Here is a 24,495-nt window from a genome sequence, read left to right as displayed (position 1 = left end):
CTCTGCGCGCCGTCCTCTCCAGGCGTGCGCGCGCCCTGCCTTTCATGGTTGGCCTTGGGGGTACCTGCTCAGCGTGGGGGCATGGGGCGCCGTGCTCAGAGAAGATGAGCGCTAGTTGAAGAAGAGCGCTCGTTCCGTTTTGCGACGCCGGCACGCCCTTCGTTTCGCGAATCCGTGCCCATTTCATTGTTTCCCCATCCCTTCTCTTTTTTTCTCCGGCGAACTCACCATGGAAGCCCTTTCTTCTTGTTTGCAGCAACTCCGGCCGGCCCTTCCTCTCAGGTTCTGCGCCCTGACCCGTGGCCCTGCGCCGTGCCCGACCCCGCCGTCACCGCCGACCCGCGCGGCCCCCGTGGCCCGTGGGCGTTGCGCCCCGGCCCCGTGTCCTCCGCGCACGAGCGGCAGGCATGGCCGCTGCCTGCTGCCTATTCGGCCTAGCCAGCCGCCGCTGCCGCCTTGTGGCGCGCGTGCGCGGCTGTCAGCCCCTGCGGCAGAGGCCCCTGCCCCGCGTCGAGTTCCCCCTCCGCGAGCAGCAGCAGCAACCTGCCATGGCCACGTACGTATTGAAGCAACCTGCTTCACTGCTTCACTAAAACAAAAAGGAAAGGGGCAGGGGCAGAAGAGGAAGAAAAGAGTCCCAAAGCTCTCCAATGGCATTTTGGCATGGTGGCCATGTTTTATAATGGCGATCCGGCGAAGCCCCGTTGCGGGATGGCATTTTGTCGAAGCCCACTTCCCATAATGGTCGAATTCCAAAAAGCCCCATCTGGACACACCTTCAAAAACAGCACCCGCGTACAGAAACAACGTCGGCATGCGTGCACGCGTCCCACAGTATCCGCGACCTATCTCCACCACACCCTCATCCCGCCACCGCGCTGCCATCTCAGGCTGCTCCCTCTGCAAGCCCCCCCCCCCCCCCCCCCCCCGCCGCGCCGCGCCCGTTTCGCGCTGCACGCAGGGCCCGCGCCGCCCGAGCGACAAGAGGGGAAGGGCATGCGGCGCCTCCTATTCGGAAGGACCAGGCCGCGGTGTTGTATGGATGCCTTGCCGGCTCCAAGAGAAACGATGCAGCGGAATGTGGGGAGGAGAGATGCAACACCTGATCTACTTTTGAAACATCCAAATACAACAATTGCAACATACATCTAAAGGCAGTTGAAACACTTGAAACATGCTTCTAAAACACTTGAAAAAACACCTGAAACACACTTAAAAACCATGGCAACTATACGCAACATCTCAATAAATCACATGCGACATATGTATGAAACATATGCAACATTTAGATAACCACATTTGCAACATACGTCCGGAAAACACAGATGAAACATACCTCTGAAACATCTGAAACACTCGAAACATACACTTTCAACATGCCTCAAAAAACAATTTCAACATATGCAACATCCCTCGATCTACTTATGCAACATAAATCTGAAACGCCTGAAACACTTGAAACATACATATACAACATAGGGGAGGGGAGGGCGGCGTCGATCGATTCCAACCGCCGAGGGTCGGCGGCAGCGGCCAACGGCGGCTACTCCGGAGCCTGGCCATTGCCGATGGTGGTGACGAGGACCGCCGCGACGGCGATGGCGACGACGTGGGGGCACCTTCGCCCCGTGCCCTCGACTCCACGGTGCTCGCGCGATACCGGTGGTCTGCCTCGCGGAGCTCGAGCCCGGGGAGAAAGCCTGCGCGCTGCCGCGATGCGGCCACCGCTTCCACGTCAAGTGCCAGGGTGGGGATAGGGCCGCCGGGGTGTGGGAGGAGGCCGCCAGTGTGGGGAGGAGGACACCGGGGTGGGGGAGGAGGATGCCGGGGGTGGGGGAAGGAGCCAGCGGCGGCCAAGGAAGCAGCGATGGCCGCGTCATCGGGTTTGGGGCAGGACGCGAAGGGATAAGAATAGAGAGGGGCGCGAGCGCTACGGGAGTGAGCGAGGCGTCCGTCAGTCCAGGCGTCTTAATCATATCATTATCGTGGACTAAAACATTTCTACACACTTGGTTAAATTCGTCAACAAAATTGGTTGCAGTCTACGTTAAGTCTGAAAGAAGCTAAATTCCCGATTGATACAATTCCTAAGAACAAGAATATCTAAAAAAAGGATACAAGGAAGGTTGGCATACTCTCCCCAAATCCAGTCACCTTTGAAATGAGTTTACAATCTATAATATTATTGACCATGGTGACATGGTGTGATGCTCCATTCCAAGGACCTTAGAAGAAGTTTCAGTTTCACTTCTTTTGTCCATCCACAAACACAGTACCTGATTCTAGAAGAATTGTGATACTTCTATTTGTCATTTATGTATTGTCATTATTGAAAAATGTCCATCAAGGAGTCTACCTGCTATCTTCAAAATGTAGATGCAAGATTTACCTTCCGGGGCAGCGCGACACGAACAGGAAGCCAGATCGCGCCTGCCTTCCCGGCTACTGGAAAGAAGGGCTGGCCACAAGTTCAGTAGAGTAGTAACATTCAGACTTAGCTGGACACAGATTCAGAGAACTAAGAGATTAAACGAAAAGCAGGATCATGTTTACACCTTTTCACCTCCCTTACAGCCACTGGCAGACTGCGTACACTTTACTGCCACGGCATCACAATTCTTCTAGTCTTCACCTGTCAATTTCTTCCGGTAGTTTATATAACATTCTCAAAATGTATCGACTGCATTTTTTCTTTTCAGGTCTGCGGTCCAGAGTAAGGAGAAGTAAACAGATACAAGCTAACTTGAGCATATGAAGATACACCATTTGAATACAGGGATAAATACAATGTGTTGAAATTCAACCCTGATGTGAGGAATATTAGTCAGGTGGATGTCATTGCCCTCTGGACCCCTTGTGTAGTAGTTTCTCCCGATCTGGTGAGACTAAAACAGACGATGTTAGAGCACAGGGGAAAAAAAGACGGTGAATCCGTCCACGTTGAGAAGTCGAACAAATGGCCATAGAAGTCAGTACTCGGTAGTTTATACCTTGAGCCTGAGAGAGAAACCGGACTGGTAGACAAAATTTCTAGCGATTTGATACAAATCACCTGAGCTCAGCTTCCAAAGCTGCCAAGAGAAACAAGCCATCAAAACTAAGAACTTCTGAGTGCAAAAACAGATAACAGAAATAGAGGGATGGATGGATGGACATTACTGAAGCAGCAATACTTAATTCTTCAACCCCAAGTGTCGTCAGTTGAAAGAGACACGTTAAGACCTCTTAAGAAAAATGTTGGGAAAGGGTTTCTGTGATAGTCGACAAACAATGAGTTGTTACTTAAAGGAGACATTGCAAGACCAATCTGAATAAAGCCAGAACAGAAGATAATTAAGTAGTTTCTCACAAGCAACCATATGAAAATCCAATTGATGTCCAATCAACACACACAAAAGAACTATCACTAACCAGATATTTGCTATACCCAAATCTGCTATTTGAAGCCCACAACTGAAGAGATTATTACCTGTGGCTGTTTACTGCACATCCGGTTGACATTTCAAATAAACTTGTCCACGATAGATCCTGGTTCAGCCAGCAGCTGGCTTGGCGGACATACAGCAGCTTGAAGAAGTTCTTCACTTGCGTTGGATTCTCTGCTGCAAAGATCTTCGCTAGCTGAATTGTTGCTTCAGGAAGTTGGGCGGCAGCTTCCCATAGTGCTAGCCCTCCACGTATTTGCTGCTTCTTCTTCTCGAGGAAACGGAGCTAGAAGACGTCGCGGGGCGCCTGTGGTGGCCTGCCGGCCTGGAGGAACTCGCCGCCGCCTGCGCCTCGTTCCCGCCCAACTGCCACGGCTGGCGCGGCGAGTCGGGCTTGTTCCCGTCCCACCACGGCCGCTGCGCCAGCTTGTCCTTGTTCCCGCCGCCACTCACGACTTGACCGTGCATCACGGGCGGCCGCAGCAGCGATCTAGGAGAAGCCGAGGATGACAGCGACATGTGACTGGAAAAGGAGCGGCGGCGGTGGTGGACGGGCTGGAGCTGGACTGAGCGAGTGGTGATGATGGCGCGCGCGACGGGACGAGTGAAACAGGCCCACATGTCGGCTTTCTTTTTGCGAGGAAAGGTAAGTAGGAGGACTGTATGAGAGGAGAGAGGAGATGACAAGCTCCCCCAAAATCTCCACTCCCGGAGTGAGTTCCCCACCACCACCGTCCCCAAATGTCCCGTCACCACCACCACGCCGCCGCCGCCGCCGCCGCCATCGCTGCAGTGCTCTTCCTGCTCACGCCGCCTCCTTGCGCTGCCGACCCTAACGACGAGCGTTGCCTGTCCCACCTCCACCAGTCCCTCTCCGATCCCTCCGCCGGTCTCAACTGGACCAAGGCGGCGATCTCGGCGCCGTGCGACGGCTTTTTCTCGCACCTCCAAGGCGTGACCTGCAACAACGGGCGCGTGTACAAGCTAGCCCTCCCGGAGCTCTCGCTCGGGGGCACCATCCCGCCGGAGCTCTCCAACTGCACCAACCTCCAGTCGCTGGACCTCTCCGCGAACGCGCTGTCCGGCGCCATCCCGACGGAGCTCTCCGCGCTGCTGAACCTCGCCGTGCTCAACCTCTCCGCGAACGCGCTCTCCGGCGCCATCCCACGGGAGCTCGCCAGCTGCGCCTACCTCAACGTCATAGATCTCCATGGCAACCAGCTGTCCGGACCCATCCCCGACGAGCTCGGCCTCCTCGTCCGGCTCTCGACCTTCGACGTCTCCTACAACCGCCTCTCGGGCCCCATCCCCGTGCTCCTCGCCAACCGTACCGGCGCCGGCAGCACGGCAGCCGTCGGGACGGCGAGGTTCAATGCCAGCTCGTTCGTAGGGAACAAGGGCTTGTACGGGTACCCGCTGCCGCCGTTGCGGACGCGGGGGCTCTCCGTGCTCGCCATCGTTGGCATCGGCCTTGGCAGCGGGCTGCTCAGCCTTGTGCTCAGCTTCTCCGCCGTGTGTCTGTGGCTTCGCGCCACGGACCGGACTGCAACCACCCCTGGCGAGGAGGGCAAGATCTCCCAGCTCATGCCGGACTACTGAATCCATTCAAAGGTTGCATCTTTGGACATATAATTCCTCGTAATTGAACTGAACATGAGAGATTTTTCATCTTGGCTTGCAACGAAGGTTCCATCTTTCTCTCAAAAAAAACGAAGGTTCCATCTTGGATAGATTTTGGTTGGATTCTTGAAGCCAAGATTGGATTCTTGAAGCCAAGATTGGATTCTGGAACGGGATCCGAGGAGCATAGCAGACATCTTGCTGCAGGCTGGTTGTGTCAGTAGTGGATCTTCTAATCTAATTGGAGACCGAAATTGCAGTAGTTTTTAATAACTAATGGTTTTTTCAGGGTGTGTTTTGCTTCTTTTTTTTACTGTTTGGCAGAGTGACAGTTGGACTTGTCCTGAGGAATATTTGTCTGTAAACAACTGGTCTTGCTCCCTCTCCGAATGCAGCGCTACTTCGATCCTTTTCTCTTTTCTATTTCTATCTCTGTAATAACCTATTTCTAATATTTTTTTGAGAATAAAGTAGCTAATTTTCTAAGTCCACATTAGGTTAGGCCTGCCCCGTTATGTGGGCCTAGGTATAGTCGTGTTATTTAGGGACCTTCCTGGGCCTCCTTGGATATAAGAAAGAGAAGCGTGATGGTGGATCTTTCTCTATAGAAAATCAAAAAGCAATCAATCAACCCCAAACAAAGTGCTGCTGGAGGAAAAGGCTAAAGTCCTATTCCGAATTCTATTAAATGGAGGGAAATGCTAAAGTCCTCAGATTGAGCATCTCCAAGAGATTAACTAAATTTAGCTATTATTAAAGAAAAACGTCTTCAACAGACTGTAAATGACTCTCCAAAATTAGTGGCTCTCCATCCCATCTCATTCGCTCTCTACTTTTGGATAGTATACCTCACTAGCCATCCAGTCTCTTAGTTTTACAGAGTATGTTGGAATACTCTAGTATTTTCTTATCAAATCTATTTTAGAGAGTAGCTAAATCGATAAATTTGGCTAGTCTTTTTGGTAATCTCTTGGAGATGCTACTCAAAGGTGTACTCTACTTTCCATCTAGTACATAGGGATTTAATTTCTTGATTATTACTCCCTCCGTCTAGAAAAGAATGTAATTCTAGCACAATATCATTGTTTAGTATCTTAAGTTCGATCAATTATAGATAAAAAGTATCAATATTTATGATATAAATATCTTTAGATTAATTACGAAATATATTTTCATAATAAATTATTTTAGAGCCATAAATATAAATAGTATTCACTAGAAATTTAATTAAACATGAACTACTTTTAGTGACACGTAACCTGTAGTTGCATTCTTTTTTGACGGAGGGAGTAATTCACTTATTGAAATAGAAACGCACTAGCTCTGTTCGCTGCAGCAGGGGTTTTTATTTTTTGATAGAGTTCGCTGCAGCAGTTGTTCTAAAGTGATACGTGAAGGGGAGCTATAGCCACAGCTGCCACGGCAGCTGCAAAACTTCTTTTTATTCTTAAATTGAAGTTTTTCTTCTTTTCATACAAATTAGGTCGTTTATGTGACTCGACTATTGCTTCTGTTTCACCATATAGCTTATCAAACATTCCATAATAAAAAAAAACAATACACAAGTACTATATAGGTCATAGCATAATCTCACATCGCTGGATTAAAATCAGGCATAAGTATGCTCATAACAGCTAGATATGGAGGAGAAGCCAAGCATTTGGGTAACACAGAGGAAAAATATCATGGGGCAAAGACCAATCATGGGAATTCTTGGTGAAAATCAAGAAAAATATCAATCACTGAAGTATAAAAAACTTGATGAATTCCTACACGTTGCTTTGGGAACTCAATGGGCAATTTCAAGTTAATGTCATAAAGATGGAAATTTAAGAAATAATACAATGATGCACTTTGATCGATGGCTAAAAGAAAATGTTCGTGGTCTGGCAAACTTAAGTTTTCCAACATTGCAAGCACACAATTGGTAATAAGGCCAGTCTTAGTGGAGAGTTTCATGTCGTTGTTTTCAGGACGGCCATGTCATATGAAACGGAATGAAACTTGGATGAAACACTCACTCTCAATGGAGAGTTTCATTATATGGTTTCATTGTCATTTAATTTTATGACTCAGAGAGAGTTGGTGTCGGGTTCATAAACCCCGAGTCCCTCATGGACCGACTTCTCAACAAAGGCTCGGCCCAGCAGATAACGTTGCGAACAAACGCGCAACTCATGGACCGGCCCAAATACCTAAAAACAACACAGAAGGGCGATCCAGTCTTCGACTGAAAGGCCTAGCTGAGAAGGAACGGCGTCCGCTTCTGACTCTGGCCCGCCTCTCTGACCGAAAGGCATCGCCGACTAGGACCAACCGACCGAGGATGCCCGCTCGGTAAGGACCAGGAAACAGACGAAGAAAGTAAGGCAGTGCACTCAAGTCAACCGCAATACCAAGGACTGTACCCTGTACACCTGTAGAACAGTACCATGCGACCTCCCTGGCATTACAGAACCCAAGCAGTGTTGTAGGCACCAATATTTTCCCCTACAGTATTGTAGGCGCCATCAACTCCCATACCCGACAAACATGGTAAGGCACCCCCCACTTGCCTGTGGGCGCCGGCATTTACCGTACCAGGCGAACATGGTAAAAACCCCTGCATGCCTCTCGGCATCAACAGTATGGCAGGCACCGACGTCTGCCATACCAGAAGAAGACGACGCAACCTCTCACGTGCATCTGACATTAAACAATATTGTGGGCGCCTACCATCATCTTGTACTCATCGGCGTAGGCAGCAAGACTTAGCAGCATACGTGCTCTCTCCCTCTCACTTATAAGGCCATCCCCTTCATCTATAAAAGGGGATGCACTATCTCCCAACAAGGAGGTAGATCAGTTTTACTAGTACACAACAATAGAATCACCAGGTTCAAACCACAAGCACACGCTCGAACACTTAGCACATAGCGGGGCTCCTGTCACTTTTGGTCCTTCAGACCAGAGTCCGACCGGACCTCTTGTACCCCCATCTTTCTCCCTTCCGTTTGTAACCTCACAGCAAACTTCGAGCACCTGGGCTCAGGAATAAAGTCATCGACCGACTCAAACTGGACGTAGGGCATGTTGTCTGAACCAGTATAAACCCTATGTTATTGTGTGTTAGGCCACTTTCGATCACAACGTACAGCAAAACTACAAATATTTACGTGTTGATCACTTTCTGCACCGACAGTTGGTAATAATGCCAAGAGAGTTTAATCTAGATGAAACCCATTTCTTCTCTCTCTTCTTAAATACACTGTCATATCATAAAAAATACTTATGTGACAACTTATTTAATACAAATGAAACTCACATGAAACTTCCACTGAAATTGGCCTAATAACAAAATATAAAAAACCGAGCATTGATTTAAGTAACCATAAATGCAAGAATATTGTATGAAAATAGTTAGCAGTATGTTTATATATTATGTTAGGCATCAAAGATGTTGTCCTTATTAAACATTTAAAGTTGTTAAACAAATGAAGCCATTTTGATAGCACAAATATCTAGACAATATATTTGATTTTCGTTCCGGTTTCCAATATATGAGTAGTTGTATAGCCTGACATCTCATTCCCATAAGCTAGGCTGGATGGACATCTTGATGAACAAAAATAAATTATTGAGCTGGGAGATCTCATGTTGCAATTAAATATAGAGGCTGAATGAACATCTCATGTTGCAATAAAATATGAGGTTCAGAACAATATTAAAAAGAAACAAATAGAAAAATGGATTCTCATTAAAAAAAAATCGGTACGTGCTAAGAAAACTGTACATTGCCATAGATCGAGAGGTTGAAGCAGGAACTGATCCTGTTAAACGAATACAATATATAATGGATGATCAAAAGAAATAAAAAAATCGGATTATTTTAAAGATTCAAATTCTAAAAGGAAAAAAAATCAAATGGTTGATATATTTGTCCGATATCAATCTGAAAGAATACTGCTCATATACCTAAACATGGATAGCAACTGTTATGATCAATTTGACCTCCCTGTGTTCTGCATCCATGCCACGAACAAAAGAATGGAACAAAATATTTATAGAGATAAAAAAAATGGAGTGTTTATGGACAAAAACAATGCAATCCCGCATGCCAGCGTGAGTGGAGAAAACAGACATGCATGCCACTGCCCACTAGTGTGAGAACCAAGGCTGCATGATTAATTGAATACTCGTATTTGTGCACGCTTTCTTGGAGGTGATAACTGATAAGGTAGCAGAGACAACAAAGATCTTGCATGTATTGACAACAGAATTAAGTTGGAGGGGGGCAAGAAAAGAAGGTTTGCACCGTAAGATGACAACAAGTTGACACGATCTGAGGCTGTAAAATGTTGATGACGTGGCCGCTGTAGATCAAGCTTTAGCAATCAATGCTTTCTAGTGACCTCCATCATATAGATATTTAGGATAAAGAAAAGGGAGCCACTATCACTGCTCGACGAGTTTACGAATGGCAAGAGAGACAGTGACTTCCTAGCGCCAGGGTTGAAAACGACATGTTATATCTTGTTCTAAACACCGTTCTGTTTTTTCATATTTGATCCACTCGTTTCCATATTTTGAGAAAAATCTGAAAACGAGGCAGGACATAGCTCAAGGGTCTATGGGTGCAGGGCAAAAATGGTCCTAGCCCTAGAGTTGAGACAGACAGGTTATATCCTATCTCGATCCGTCCTGTTTTCCACATTTGTTCCATTTGTTTTGGTATTTCTAGAAAAATTTGAAAACAAGGGGAATGAAATTCCCATCCGTATTTAGATCCCATGTACAACCTAAAAAATCTCATTTTTGTCCCGTATTTCTACATTCCCGGATAAGCCCAACATTTTTTTTGCGAGATAAAGAGAGGCTATATTATTACTCATAGATAGTTCCATCTTGAGCAATATTTTGCTCCACACAAACCGGCACTTCATGGCGTCAAACCGCCATATTATTTGATCTAAGCGCCAGTTGCGTGAGCTCATGGGCAGCACAATTTCTCTCTCTTCTCGTGTGACCTATTTTCCACTGAGCGATCCGGCTCGCAGCTTGTCTGGACTCCTCTATTATGAACCACAGTGGTCCACGATCTCTTACTTGGTTCTTCATCATAGCAGACCGAGCTACAGTCCATTTCCAGCATCACTTGCAATTCTGGTATTTCAGCATCATATCGTAGACCTTCTCGAACGGCCATGGCCTCCGCTTCTTCAACATCTCGAGCCACCGGAAGGACGCGCCAAGCAGTGAGGAGCACCTGGGCATTATGATCCCTGATGAGGACTCCAACGCCTCCTGCCCCAGTGGAGCTACAGAGTGCCCCGTCGACGTCCACCTTCCGCCATCCCGCCTCCGTCCTCCTCCACGGTCACGGTATATCTTTTTAGATTTACTCAAATGCAGTTGCTTGATATTTTATTTTCTTATCAGTCAATTTTCATAAAACATCACATGTATACTACGTGAACATCACAAATGCAACATAGAACATTATAAAATACATCACAGAACATCACATGTATTTATCAGCCGTCTAAGATGTTGTTTTTGTTTGTAAAAATCCAAAAGACATAATAGAACATCACATGTGCATCACTTGAACATGGCAAAAACATCACATATATACTACGTGGACGTCACAATATTATAGAGCATTACATGTATATTACGTGAACATTATATGTATATTACGTAAGCATCATAAAATACATCACAAAACATGACTGATGGTTAAGCAAACCATCAATCACCGACAGATCTTTTCCTTCCTAGCCCACGACCTGCATACAAGAAACTACAGACAGGTAATTTGCCATTAGGGTCAGCCAAACCATTACATTGCCTAATACAGTACAACATATTTCCGTCCAATAACATTTGAGGAAACGGATCGATCTCTCAGCTGAGAAACTCCTTAATAAGCCCAACATTTGACAGGCCAAAGACCTCAACATGGTCGGCCCACTCGCTATCCACCTCCGCTCACACCGTCCCCATCAGCCTTCTCTATTTTTCTCCCTCTAGCTCGCACCCTACGTCGCACACTCGCAGGATGCAGGCTCGTAGACCGTAGCTCGCTCTTAGCACCACCGCCCAAGGCCGTCTAAATATTTACGTCATGTTCGCTTGGCTTATAAATCGTATTTTTTCAGTCAATAAATATTATTTTTCTCTCACAACAAATTAGCCAACGATACTTTGAGCCATGTCTTATCAACCGAGGCCCAGATCTGCCGTCAGCCGCCCTCAAATCAAGGCCAGTGCCCGTCGGAAGTCGCTCGCAGCGATGCCTGCCAGCAGTGCCAGGTGGTGCTCGTGACCTCTGGAGTTTTTCATGCTGCCTAGCGCCTACCCCGGCGTGGCCGCGTGGCGAGGCTACGCTGCAGCGGCGAGACTCCGCCCCGGCTCCGTGCCCGTGTAGTGTGGCTGCAAGCTACATGTCCATGTTACCGCGTATGCGTATGTGTTTGCTAATTGTGTGAATAGTTGAGTACTAGTACAGATGCGTTATGGAATTTATCCCATTGAAATGTGCTTAGTGCTGACTGCAGTGGACATTATGTCAAATAAGCAAATGGCTCACAGGATCGAGTACAGCACACAAGACCTGAAAAAATCCAGTTTGTCTAGCTAGATTGTATATATGGAGATCCTATCTAGAGAGCTGTGAACACATTTTACTAGCGAGATGCATGGTGACACCTGCGTTGCTCCTAGCTGCTAGCCTGGAGCATGCCTTTTTTTTTAGAGGGCCTGGAGCCTGCTTTGCGCTGCAGTATTGGCGGCGTGCTGTTGGAGTGTTTGTGCTGTGCTTACGGGCTGCTGCAAGCCGGCGACCGGCCACGGCTTGGTGCAGCCAGCAGATGTGGAGGCCTATTTGTTAACCTGGGCTGGGCGTCGGGCCAGCCCGCCAGGCTGCACTCGCGCGTGTTTGTTTACATGAAAATCTGTTGAGCTAGGCTGACACGCACACGCATGGTATAAAACGACTAAAGGCCTGCACGTCCAAAAAGCGCATCTGGGTTACCATTCTTCTCACACGGGTACAAAATCGATTTTCTCTGATGGTCGCTATTTTTTTTACTGGCGGTTCATAATGTATAGATAGCACTAAAAATAAAACTGTGGGCGCAGGCTATAAACCGTCGGTATAGATTCATTAAAATACATGACTTTTTACTAGCAGTAGCCTTAAAAAAATATCAAGTAAAAATATGTTTATACGGACATTTTTTAACCTAGCGCCATTATAAATAATATAAAATTTATTTTTTGATTTTTTTCAAATGATCTTGGATGAAGAAATAGTCTGAACAAAAGTTGTAGTATTCTAAAAGATATACAACTTTGTAGTAGATAACCTTTTTAATTTAAAATAAATTAAGGCGCCGCAATTATGTTTTAAGATTAATGATTTTAAAATTCGTATTTTTTGAATTTAGCAAATGACCTTGTATGCTAAAATGATCAAAAGCAAAGTTGTAGATATCGAAGAGATTAAAACTTTTTGTAGTTGATTTTTTTTCATTTGAATCCATTTCGGGCTTTAAATCTCTATTTCTAAATCTACTGGAGTGAATACTAAGGTAATATTTCTATTGTTTAGTCACAAGTGACTTTGATGTGCGGTGGTAATGAGTGTAACGCGAGAGACGTACTTGAGGTGTTGAGTTTGATTCCTGGGGGTTGCATATGCCTGGATTCCTCACGAAGTCGCGAAAATGAAAGAAAACTCACAAAACTGTGTGTGGTTGCCCCCTCCTTGATAAAAAAATTTACTTTTTTAGCCGATTTGTAATTTCAGAAAATCATTTACAGTGATGGGTTTCCTAAGAAAACTAGCAATGTAAATATTTATATTGGCGGTTCTCTTTAAGAGCCTTTCACGGTGGCGGTTGGTAAAAACGGTAGTGAATCACTGGGCTTTTTACAGTGGGCGGTTGGTAAAAACGGCAGTGAAAATAGGTTTAGAACTGCAAGTTACTAGCCAGTACAAAATCTTTTGTCACTAGGAAGCCATGAACGAAAATAGCCACCATGAGCACAGTTGCATAATAATTTTTTTTCCGCCGTTCGGTTGGCTGCTAGCCTGCTACGCAGAAGAGAACAAGATTAGCAGCTCCCGAGTCGCGAGGCAATTATTAGGCCACCCAATCGAATTATTTCTCCCGATACCGATATCACATGAAAAGATATATCATGAGTGGTAGTATGATGCACAGTGGCGGATCTAAAGGGGGGGCTGGGGGGGCTCCAGCCCCCCCTAATTTCTTGATTTCAATGCTAATTACTGTAGCAAAAACTTGATTTCACCGTTAAATCTTCGTGCAAATCAACATCTCTGTTGTTTTAGCCCCCCCTTATCCCGCATCCCACATCCGCCACTGATGATGCATATACGTGCACTGACGCCAGACAGAAGGGGCTCCACGGCTAACCACTCTTGGTGCGGTGTACTGGCCGGCCGCGAAATGCCGAAATGCATGGATCGGGCAGCGGGCCGGGGCACGACACGAGCATCAAATCGATCTGTGCCGGGGCTAACGGTGGTTGTGATTCTGAACCTGTGACCCTCTTTCGACATGGAAACGATGCCATGCATGTACTGCACTGCATGCATTGCAGTTGCAGGCAGAGAGAGCAATGCAAGCATCCGCGGCCGAAGCTTGGGTTTCAAATGGACTTGCAGATAAATTAAGCGGTGAGTTTTTTCGCCCTGCGATATACAGTAAAAACTAATCGTCTAATCCTCCTCCGTTTGCAGAGAAAATGACAGTTTGAACGAAGGAGCGGAGAATCCCGAGGCAATTAAACTCCCGCATTACTGCTCGTCGTCATTAGCAGGGACTATTAAGAGCAACGCTAATAATACAGCCAGCTTGCTGGCTGTAAGGTTCTTTGCAGCCTTCTCTCAGCCTACTCATATAGTAGTTGGCTCTTTATAGTTAATACATGGTCCACTTGTCTCTCTCATAGACTTTCTTGGTTCTTGTGCCCAAACTGGCTGTAAGCTTACAGCCCGCTTCTCCTCTCTCTCCTCCCCTCTCTCCTCCACCTCAACATTTAGTCGGCTTACCGTCTGCTATTATACTTGCTCTAAGTTGGACGCGGGGGAGCACCCACGAGGCCACGAAGCAAGCAGGGGCTCCCGGTCCCGGGCCCCGAGACCCCATGGGCGGGGGGTGGCCGGCCGTGAACCCGAGGCGAGAACAGAAGACTTTGGAAGGTGAATCGAGTGCATCCATGGCCTCGGTTCCGGGCCGTCTTTGCCGGGCGCACGAGCTCTGAGAGAGCGTCTTGTTTGCTCAACAGTGTACTCCCTGTGTCTCTTCCAATGTCAAACACCCCCCATAATCCGTGCAATAGAGACGCTAGCTGAGCTGAGCTGACCTCCGTTTATTATTATTGAGTTTAGTGGCCTCACCACTACTCCCAGTACTAGCAACAGTACACCGTGACAGCTAATTCTGCTTGGCCATGGTGATGGCAACTTGGCAAGTATTGCACTTCCAGTCTAGCCCAGGTGGCAGCACGATTTGAGCTAAACTTTGGCTGACTGTGCGTTAGGCGTTTAGCTCGGCTGGAATCTGGGAATGTGGTCGAGTAGTCCTGCTTGCTACCGTGCCTTGCGGTTGCGGAGCTGTTTTTACTCTTTTACTTGATGGCTCTATGCGGAAAAAGGAAGATTTTGTTTGATCTCGTCTCCATTTTCGTCCAAACACTGCAAGGTCTGAAGGTGAAACTTTCGCTGCTGCGGTGTTGCAGAGCTGTAACTTTTCTGCAATCTTTTTTCCTTTCTGAACTTGACCTGCTGACTTGCTGTGCTGCAAGCTTTTTGGCCTGTCCAGCCAGCAGAGTATCACGGGGCAGCAGCAGCAGCAGCAGCTGCTGGCTTGGGCGCTTGGCCTGGCCTGACCATGCAGCACTGCAGCTTGCCAATGCCTGCGCTGCGTGTGTCTTGCTGCACGAGCAGGGTATTGATGGGCGCTTTTGGGGCCTGCCGCGGCAAAAGGTTTCTGGAATCTGGCCAAGTCAAATCACTGGGGCAGGGGGTACAGTACTACTCCTCCGCTCCTACCCAGTAATCCGGAGCAATCACCATCGCCGTCAGTCGGTCAAGCAAGTCCACTCACCGTCACAAAGAAGCATCTGGATTTGAAAGCCGCGCCTCGGGATTGGGATCGTCGGCTCCCTGCCCCAGTGGTGTTCTGTGCTCTCTGCTCCCTTTGTCACCGTCTCTCGGTGCATCCTTTGTCACGTCTCTCTCGTTCACCCTATATGGCTAGAGATGACCATTCAGTTAGATCCGATGGGTTTGGTTTCTCGATTATTTGCTAAGTTTGGTTAACAAAAAAATAAAAGCCAATCATTTTCTATCTAGTGACCATCGAGTATTTTAGGTCTAGCTCGGTCCTTGGTTACAACCAAACTAATCGAGCTACCCATACGCACGAACAAGTAGAAATTGGAGCACGTACAGTTTTCCATGCTTCCTTGTCTTCAGCTTGTTGACCTCCCAGCAACAACTTCAACCCAAATTAGAATAGTTGCGTAGCGTCTTGGCACCGTTTGCCGGTTGTCACCACACCAAATAACGCCAAATTGCTAAGCGGTTACCACCCTTGCCCAGATCTCCATGATTGGAAGGGAGGGTAGGGTCTTGCAGGCGCTAGCCTTGCCCTCTTGTTGTGAGCGCATCACGCACGATGGGATTAGTCCGTCGAGCGACACTAACGTGTTGAGTCACCGGCAACAATCGAGAGTAGGTTGAATTTGAAGAAGAAATGGTGGGTGTGGGACCAGGACCAGGCCTAGGGGTGAGGTGTCTGTGATGGTTGCATCAGAAGAGTTCAGGTAGGGATTTATGGGTGGTGGGGACTTGAGGGTTGCACATGTGTGGGAGAGAGGGGGTGGGTCGACTAGGTCGGGGCGAGACCATGGCGGGTGGAGTGGCTAGGTGGCATTCATGCGTAAGGGGCGTCTTATATAAGTTTGCGTTGGAAACTATTGTTGGGCTTAGAACTCAGTTATTTTGGTTACCCAAGGCTAGAAATTGAACTAGATGGAATTATTGTTATGCTTGGAACTCGGCTATAAACAAATTGTCAGCTTCCTTTCTGGTCATTTTGATTCCTTTATAGGCGTTGCAAACAAAATTGTCGATTATAGTCATTGGCTAACTGTGCCCACCCCTATCCGTGATCTCTGCTCGCCTTTCGCCCTGGGGGGGGGGGGGGGGGGGGGGTGAGAGCGAGGAGATCACAGAAGCTGCCATGGAAATTTCACTGTCCTCCTGTGCGTACCACATAATAATATCATCGATTCATCGCTCCCAAACCACGCCATCAATTCGGCCCTGCTCTATGTGTCCGCGTACATTTCTCGCAGATCCGGCAGCTTCCGTTGCGCCCCCTCATTTACGCGCAACGCAGCAAAATCTTCCCCACGTTTCCGACAGTGCCGTTTCGAAACGGTCGATCGATCGCAGAGCCAGCCATCTCTTGCAAGCCTTTTTTGTTTGTTTGGCAGCATGGATGGTTGATCGCGCCGCTGTCACGATGGCAGGAATGGATCGCGCGCCTGTGCCCCTGGCAGCGTGTCTGGCTGCCCGCTGCCGACCTCGTGACTACTCCATGTCGTTGCACCGCACCGGTAGCGGTTGCAGGTCAATGCGACCCCAGCAAGTGCAAGAGAAGTACACGAAAACGACGACGCTAGCAGCGAGAGGCAGCGGGCCGTATCGTATCTAATCCTCTAGAAACAAATCGGAGAGATGTGCAGTACGCGCGCGCACGGTACACGTACACTGCGCTCACCGAGAATCGACCACGTCCTTTTGTTAACCCTTCAAAAGTCAACGAGGTTACAATATGCCTGCTTGTTCTAGGGACTGGATCCATCAACATCAAGGAAAGAATCAACAGCATGTTCGGTTGGCTGGTTCGTATCGTTGCTGGTTCGTGAAGAAGTAGTACTGGCTGGTTTGTGTGAGAAAAAAAATACTGTTTCGGCTAGAAATTTACGATCGTTTAGGACAAGTCACAGCCAAACGAACGTGCTGCAAGAAGGTAAAAACACCAGCAAAACCAGGAAAAAAAAGAAAGAAAGAAAGAAAGAAATAAAAGGGAGTCGATCTCAGCACATCAACGAACATCAGCACCGAATTGTTTGTTTTCTCTGACCTCAGCAGAGTGACCCACCACACTCGCGTGTCCCGCGCAGGCCACAGGTCGGGGGCGGCGCTGCTAACCCACACCTAATGCACGCTGTCCTTTTCTAATTCTAATCCTGATTACAATTGAGTATTTGGCTGTGGCTTCTCACGCAAAGCTTCCCTTCCCTCGCCTCTAAACCTGCACTGCAACTGCAAGTACTTGTAGCCAGGACTAATTAATCTACTAGTGCTCTTTCTTTTGTTGCGTCGCTGGTCGCTCCACCACCACCACCTGCCCCCGGCCCCCGAAAAAGGTCCAAGAATTCGACGACACTTCCTCCTCTTCCATCTCCTCCTCCACAACCACAATGGCCATGCCAAGATCCTTCCCCAAATCCTAGCACATGCGCAGCAATTTGTTTTTTTCCCCAAAAGGAAGGATTTCATTCCTTCCCATTCCATAGTTTGGATTTGCCATCAAGCAAAGGCAAAGCTTCTCCTGTGATCTTCTTCTACCTTGGCGAGCTGTGCGACTGATTGGTTGATCCAGGTTGTATATAGGATAATAATTAGCGGTGGCAATTCTTCGTGGCTGATGCCGCCGCCGCCGCCGCCAGAGCCCGCGTCGTCGTCGCTCGACAACGTGGAGGCCAAGATAAGCCCCAGCATCGTCTTCATCGTGGCGATCCTGGCGATCGCCTTCTTCGTCTGCGGCCTGCTGCACCTGCTGGTGCGCCACCTGCTGCGTCTGCGCCGCCGCCGCCGCCGCGCGCGGGAGGACGCGGACAGCGTCACGGCGTTCCAGGGCCAGCTGCAGCAGCTCTTCCACCTGCACGACGCCGGCGTCGACCAGGCTTTCATCGACGCGCTCCCGGTGTTCGTCTACCGCAACGTCGTCGCTGGCGCCGGGGATGGGCACGGGGAGGGCAAGGACCCGTTCGACTGCGCCGTGTGTCTGTGCGAGTTCTCGCCCGACGACCAGCTGCGGCTGCTGCCCAAGTGCAGCCACGCGTTCCACCTCGAGTGCATCGACACGTGGCTGCTGTCCCACTCCACCTGCCCGCTCTGCCGCCGGAGCCTCCTCGCCGAGCTCTCGCCGACGTGCAGCCCCGTCGTGATGGTGCTCGAGTCCGACAGCGCCCGCGACATGGCCGCGTCGGCTGCTCGGGCCACCGACGACGCTGACACCGACCCACGCTACGGGGCCACGGTTGCGCAGGAGGGAGCGGAGGAGGAGGTGGTCGAGGTGAAGCTGGGGAAGTTCAAGTGCGTCGAAGGCAACAGCGCCACCGCCAACGCAGCAGCGGACGGAGCAGGCACTAGCGGCGACGGCGACGGCGACGCCAGTGTCAAGGAAGGTCTCGGGCAGAGAAGGTGCCACTCCATGGGGTCCTACGAGTACGTCATGGACGACCGCGCCTCGCTCCGCGTGGCGATCAAGCCGCCCAAGAAGAAGCCCGCGGTGTTCAAGTCGCGCCGCCGCGGCGCCATGTCGGAGTGTGAGTTCGGCGCGTCCAAGCGCGGGGAGACCTCGCTCCGCCTGCCATTCCCATCAACGGTGCACAAGCAGCAGCAGCTGCAGCAGTCCGACGCGGCCACGGCGAAGCTCGCCAAGGACAGCTTCTCCGTGTCGAAGATTTGGATGGTGCCGTCGTCCAAGAAGGATCCGGACACGGCAGGCGAGAGGCGCGCGGTGTCGTTCCGGTGGCCGGTGAGCAGCAAGGAAGAGGGAGACGGCAAGGACAGGAAGAGCGGGAGCGAGGCCGACTGGGACGTGGAGGCCGGGAGCTGCGGCGGCAACAGCGCCGTGTCGTCGCTGGCGGAGGAGAGGCCGTCCTTCGCGAGGAGGACCCTACTCTGGGTCGTCGGAGGACGGCAACAGAGCAGAGTCGGGAACTGTTCATGATCACCGCACGATTGTTTGAATCAAGAGAAAAAAAAAGGCAAACAAATTCTTTTGTGCTCTTTTGGCAGATTGGTTGTAGTGAGTAGCGACTGCAATAGCTAGAAATTTGTAAAACCCAAAAGGCTCTGAAAAAATCTTTCTTTCGCTTGTGCATTCGATTCCGGCTTCATTTTAGCAGGGAGGAACCCCCTCCCAGATCAGGACTCGTCAGAAGCAGCGATGAACTGGACAAAGAAACAGCGAAATCAGCTTCAGCTGCTACCGAGACAAACATATGCAGGTCATAAACTGAACTAACAGTTCCCTTCTCGGTTGCTAATGCAGCTAACAACAGCTTCTGAAACATTTGACGTTGTTTGCGTTGCTGCTCAGAGATTCAGAAACCAAGTGTCCAAGAGGATCGCTATGGGAGTAGTCCTCCGGGGCAAAGAAAGGAGCCGCTGGCTGCTCTGCACCTACACGCAAGGAAAAAGGGCGTTTGGTTGGATCCGCGCATCGGATCGGCCGGTGACGGGCATGTGAGCTAGCGTTGCATTGCATGCTGCTCGCAGCAGCAGCAGTGCACCACGGCGTGCTCCTTTGTTTGCTCCTGCTTGTATTTGGAATTCTGGCAGGACGTTTTTCTCCTTTTCAGAAGCGCCAACGCAGGCGCCGTCGAGTTTAGGAAGGTGGCATGCATCTTACTTGCGCTCAGCTCTCAGCAGAGATTCTCTCTCCTCTGCTACTCTGACGGCTAGTATATACAATTTTGATACGCACGATCATGAATTTATTTTTTCTGGTTCAAACGATTCAAATGTAGTGTAAAGTAGGCGTAGAACACACACACACTGGTGAGTTGAACTTTGAAGTTGAGCTCTAATTCAGGTAGTAGTGCTTTTATCCAGCGGCTGTACCAGTGACAGTAGGAGGACAATATGTTCTCACCCCGTCATCATCTCAAGCAAAAGGTTTTGGACGCTGAGTCGCTGATGAGCTGTTCTTCCATCACCGCTGGTAGCAACGGAAACGGTGGAGTCCTTCAGGTCACAGGCTGTTCCAACAGACTGTTAATGCACTTCGTACTACTCCAGTGGGAGAGATATGGATCTCTGCATCTTGCTTTGTTAAGTATTCCGCTTTTGAGCAAAGCGGTGGTTAATGCAAGCGCGCCACGCTCTGCAAATCAAGTCAAACGCATCTAACCCACGTTTACCCCTGATTAATTCCCCCTGCTTTTGCAGAGCTTGGGCAAAAAAAAAGTCCTTAGAAGTAGGGCTAGGTATTACCAGCTCCGGAATTTTGTGGAGCTGGAGCTATGATATGCATTGTTGTTTTTTCTTAAAGAAAGAGAGTCGACAGGCCTCGAAACCCATGAATGTTTAGCAACGGGACTTCAAAGAATAGAGAAAAAAAAATCCGTGTTCCAAACAGGCTAAGAGCATCTTCAAGAGCCTTTCTAAATCTCACTCTCTAAATCATCATTTAAAAAGTCATTTGCATAAAAATCATTTTCTATATGTTTTTATTCTCCAACAGTTTTTATATATCTCGTGCACACTCTAGAGAGCCATTCTCGTTTTCTATTTTTTGCTAGTGAAAAATTAGAACAGAAGATGTCTATATTTAGATAACTATTTAGACAATGAAGAATAATTTTTCACTAAAATTTTTATTCTTAGCATTCAGAGAGCCTTGGAGTTGCTAGGCTTAAGTTTTTCTTGCCGTCGCCAATGCTTCTGTGCTCCGCCAGGGCCACCATTATATCACGGATTACCAGTTTTTCCGGTGGATCGGCACCACCATGCATACATACACACATCACACGTGTCACGGTCTCTCTAGTGGGCCCCACCTGGAGCATCCCATTGACCACATTCATGTTCATGTGCAGCTTGGTCAGTCGTTCGTTCCTCGTTCGTCGGTGCCGTGGTTTCAGGCTTTCAGCTCAATGGACCCCTCGGCCTTTTCTTGGTGGGCCTCGTGCGGCCTGCTTTTGAATTGTGGTAGAGACGCATAGAGCGAGAGACAGATCCATGCATGCGCGACCTCACAGACTGGGCCTTTGCATGCCTCCGCGTCCCTCCTTAACTTTGGGGCCCATCTTTGTTGATTAGGACAGTACGCTAAAAATGGGCCTGGAGTCCCCCTGGCTATTACCTAGCCCTCCATTTTAGGACTGAGAGCCCCATTAGATCCTTTCAGGTTTCTCAAAAATAAATAAATAAAATAAAATAATAGACTCTTTCAGAAGTTGGAGTGCCCTGGCAATCTGGCGCCATAGCCTACTTCTTGTCCCAAGAATATATTGATCCTGTACGGCTACTAGAATGCTTGGACCTTTTTTTTTCAAGTAGAAGTAGAAGGATGCTTACAACATATTACTCCCTCCATCCACCAAAGAATGCAATTACGAGAATCGTGCTGGTCAAACTAGTCAAAGTTTGGCCATGTTTATAGTAAATAATATTAAAATCTATGTCTCTAAATAAAGTTATTATGAAAGCATATTCTATAACTAATCTAACGATGCTTATTTTGTATCATGAATGTTAGTACTTTTTAATATATATTTAGTCAAAGTTCAAATTGTTTAACTTCTCGAAAAATGAGAATTGCATTCTTTTGCGAATGTAGTACATCCTTTCCAAATTATAAATCATTTTGATTTTTTCTAAATAAATAATAAAGACATAATATACATTCAGATTTTTACCATGCACCTAGTAGAGAAACAAATGTTGTTATAATTTTGGGCGAAGGGAGAACTGCTTTTTGAAACTTAAATGCAGAGTTAAATATCCTATCGACGTACGTTGTTGACTGTAAGATAAATCCTATATTGCTATGGCCACCTGTGTATTTGATTAACCTTTTATCCAGCTTATGTTAGCTTTGTTTAAACTGCCTCTGGTCCAAATAAATGGCGACTGTTTACGTTCAGGTGCACACGGGTGTTTGCCCTCGCAAAAGTTTAGTTGGCTAAATCTAGTCTCATTTATCCACTTTTTACCCAAACATTGGGATGTTGCTAAATGTGGCTAAATTGGGCTAAGGGCCTGTTTGGTTTTTTGAGACTAGAGACTAGGGACTACACAGGGACTAAACTATAGTCCCTCATGCTGTTTGGTTTAAGGGACTAATCTACTGCACAAAGACCATGATACCCCTATTTAATACACAAATCAGCTAGGGGCTGTACCCTTGTTCCCGCGCTGCTTTTTCTGGCCGCGCTGCTTGCTTTGCCTTGCCGCGTTGTTGGCAGGCTTTCCTCTCCCCAAATCATGGAAAAATTCAAAATAGTGTTCATGCAATTCATAAATATTCAATATTACAAATCATCAGACCTACAATCTCCTAAATAAACCATCAGCTATCCAATCCCGAAACTGATTCATATTTTGGTCTTCGTCCCTTTGACGTATACATCGTCTATTTCCTTGAGAAGAACACGATGCTTCGGCCATTGGAACGTAGTTTTCATCCTGATCACACATATCAAAGTCCGTATCCGCTAAAGCACTCTCTCGAATGAAATTATGAACGGCCATGCAAGCCATAATTATTTGGCTTTGCTTTGCCATTGGATAACTCGGCAAATCTAACAATATCCTCCACTTCATCTTCAAAACTCCAAAAGACCGCTCGATGACATTTCGAAGTGAAGAATGCGAATAATTAAAGAGCTCCTTTTTACCTCTTGGCATTGGTCCTTGCTGAAACTCCTGGAGATGATACTTTGTTCCCTTATACAGTGCAAGGTAACATGTTCGGTTTGGGTAACCCGAGTCTACAAGATAAAACTTCCCTACATAACATAGAATTAAGACATAAATGCAGTTGAAGATTTACAACAGTACGTAAACAACAATACATAAATCAAACAAGTCAATGGCTGAAAAGTTTCATTTTGAAAGTAGGTTTCAACTTGTAATAAAGTAAAGGTCGCTTTTGAGGGAAGACATATTAACGTAGCCGAAACCACTCTTGATGATTGAATTTCAGATCATTGCATTGAAACTTTCTAAAGTTCATTGGAGTACCAGTTTCAGAGTAGCTGGATAACACAAATCCTACCACGCTCACAGCAGGAGTGTCCAGAAGCTGAAAGAACAATCTCAACTAGAATACTTCACCTCAACAGTTAACAACAATGAGAGAGTTGGCTGTCAATCTACCATCAAGGAGCTAAAACTTCACCTCAATACCACAATATATAGACAAAAATCAAGGATTCAAAAGGCAGCCAAAGGAAAGCTACTGACTAAGATACTGTCTATGTTGCTACTGTATCAATTATCCAGGACCCCCCCCCCCCCCGAAAATTAGAGAATGAACAAGTAAACAGCATGTATTTCTGTCCAAATTCCCCACTGGTTCATAATACAAGGAGTATATGATTGTCTATATAAGCTATCTATGATATATCTAGTTCTGTGCTCCATTTATTTCTCCCTATACTTATACTTATTCTTACTGAGGATTTATATATTTTTTTTCTAGCAGTAGCTACTAATGATCGAGGATTGAGGAAGGAACAAGAGTGCACTAGTACTATTGCACTAACCAGTAACAGCATGTATTTTTTTTTCTTACTGGAGATGATATTTTCATTTTGAAAGGGAGGTGGAAGTTGAAGGCCCTGAGAAAACTATTTTCGGTACAGAGTCATTCCAACTAGCAAGCCACATATATAGCAATACCGACAACAAGTCTATCTAAAGTGTACCAAATGAGTAGTGAACTAAGAACCTAGTTTCCCATCCTCAGTGCTATATGGTAGCAGTGCTCAGTTGGGATGGCGCGGATCAGGACAGCCAAACCGGAAAACTTCTGGGTCTGGATGTAGCACAATGGAGCTATAATAGCACATTTCACATATTTTGCAGGCATTGTTATGCCCACATAGAGATATCTTCCGAATGCCAGGATGTGGAAGATAAAAGCGACGGGAGCATGTCTTGCAAATGGTATCCACTACAAAAACGATGAAGGTGGCACCGCTAGACATTACCGATCCAAACAAAAACGATGAAAGAAAAGGGGAATCCCAAGGAACCCAGCACCGAACAAAAACGCAACTGAAGCACAGATGAAACACGTTCTGAAGAAGACAAATGGACACAGCTAATAGCATTTTCAGTTGGGTACCATCCTCGAATGGCAGAGGCTTTTAGCTATGTACCGTCCTCGGATGGTAGAGGCTGGAACTTAGTTTCATTATTAAAAAAACAGGGTTCGCAGCGCTCCGGCTCCTGTTAGTCCATGAAACCAACAAAAACCTATGGATTATGGACTCGGCATAGCAGCATTGCCCTGCTCCAAGTTGACTTGGAGGTCTAGCTAGTTTCTCTGCGCTACCACAGTAGCATGGTTGAAGCAATACTCAAATATGTTGCATGGAAATGCTCCTAGTTAAAATA

General features: G+C 47.5%; 2 protein-coding genes and 1 long non-coding RNA gene across 4 annotated transcripts; 2 read left to right on the top strand and 1 right to left on the bottom strand.

The window, feature by feature from the left end:
• Positions 1 to 1,371: 1,371 nt before the first annotated feature.
• Positions 1,372 to 3,848, bottom strand: LOC136475069 (uncharacterized). 2 transcript variants are annotated; one of them, XR_010763084.1, is made up of 5 exons: positions 3,470 to 3,848; positions 3,160 to 3,251; positions 2,991 to 3,071; positions 2,556 to 2,885; positions 1,372 to 2,458 (listed from the first exon to the last, which is right to left on the bottom strand). It is a non-coding gene; the product is annotated as an uncharacterized lncRNA (long non-coding RNA). The 2 variants fall into 2 exon arrangements; XR_010763085.1 differs by having other exon boundaries at positions 2,556 to 2,876.
• A 197-nt stretch (positions 3,849 to 4,045) lies between these two features.
• Positions 4,046 to 5,515, top strand: LOC136475068 (receptor-like protein 44). The gene is made up of 2 exons (XM_066472622.1): positions 4,046 to 5,036; positions 5,112 to 5,515. Exon 1 carries the CDS (start codon positions 4,167 to 4,169, stop codon positions 5,022 to 5,024), a length of 858 nt encoding a protein of 285 aa, XP_066328719.1. The 5' UTR covers positions 4,046 to 4,166; the 3' UTR covers positions 5,025 to 5,036; positions 5,112 to 5,515.
• Positions 5,516 to 17,427: 11,912 nt separating this feature from the next.
• On the top strand, positions 17,428 to 19,246 carry LOC136475067 (RING-H2 finger protein ATL13-like). Its single transcript, XM_066472621.1, has one exon. The coding sequence runs from the start codon at positions 17,783 to 17,785 to the stop codon at positions 19,091 to 19,093; it is 1,311 nt and encodes a 436-aa protein (XP_066328718.1). The 5' UTR covers positions 17,428 to 17,782; the 3' UTR covers positions 19,094 to 19,246.
• The last annotated feature ends 5,249 nt before the right edge of the window (positions 19,247 to 24,495 follow it).

This window comes from Miscanthus floridulus, chromosome 8, assembly GCF_019320115.1.
Source record: "Miscanthus floridulus cultivar M001 chromosome 8, ASM1932011v1, whole genome shotgun sequence".
In the NCBI taxonomy this organism is placed as follows: Eukaryota; Viridiplantae; Streptophyta; class Magnoliopsida; order Poales; family Poaceae; genus Miscanthus; species Miscanthus floridulus.
This window is presented reverse-complemented; position numbering and strand designations above follow the sequence as displayed.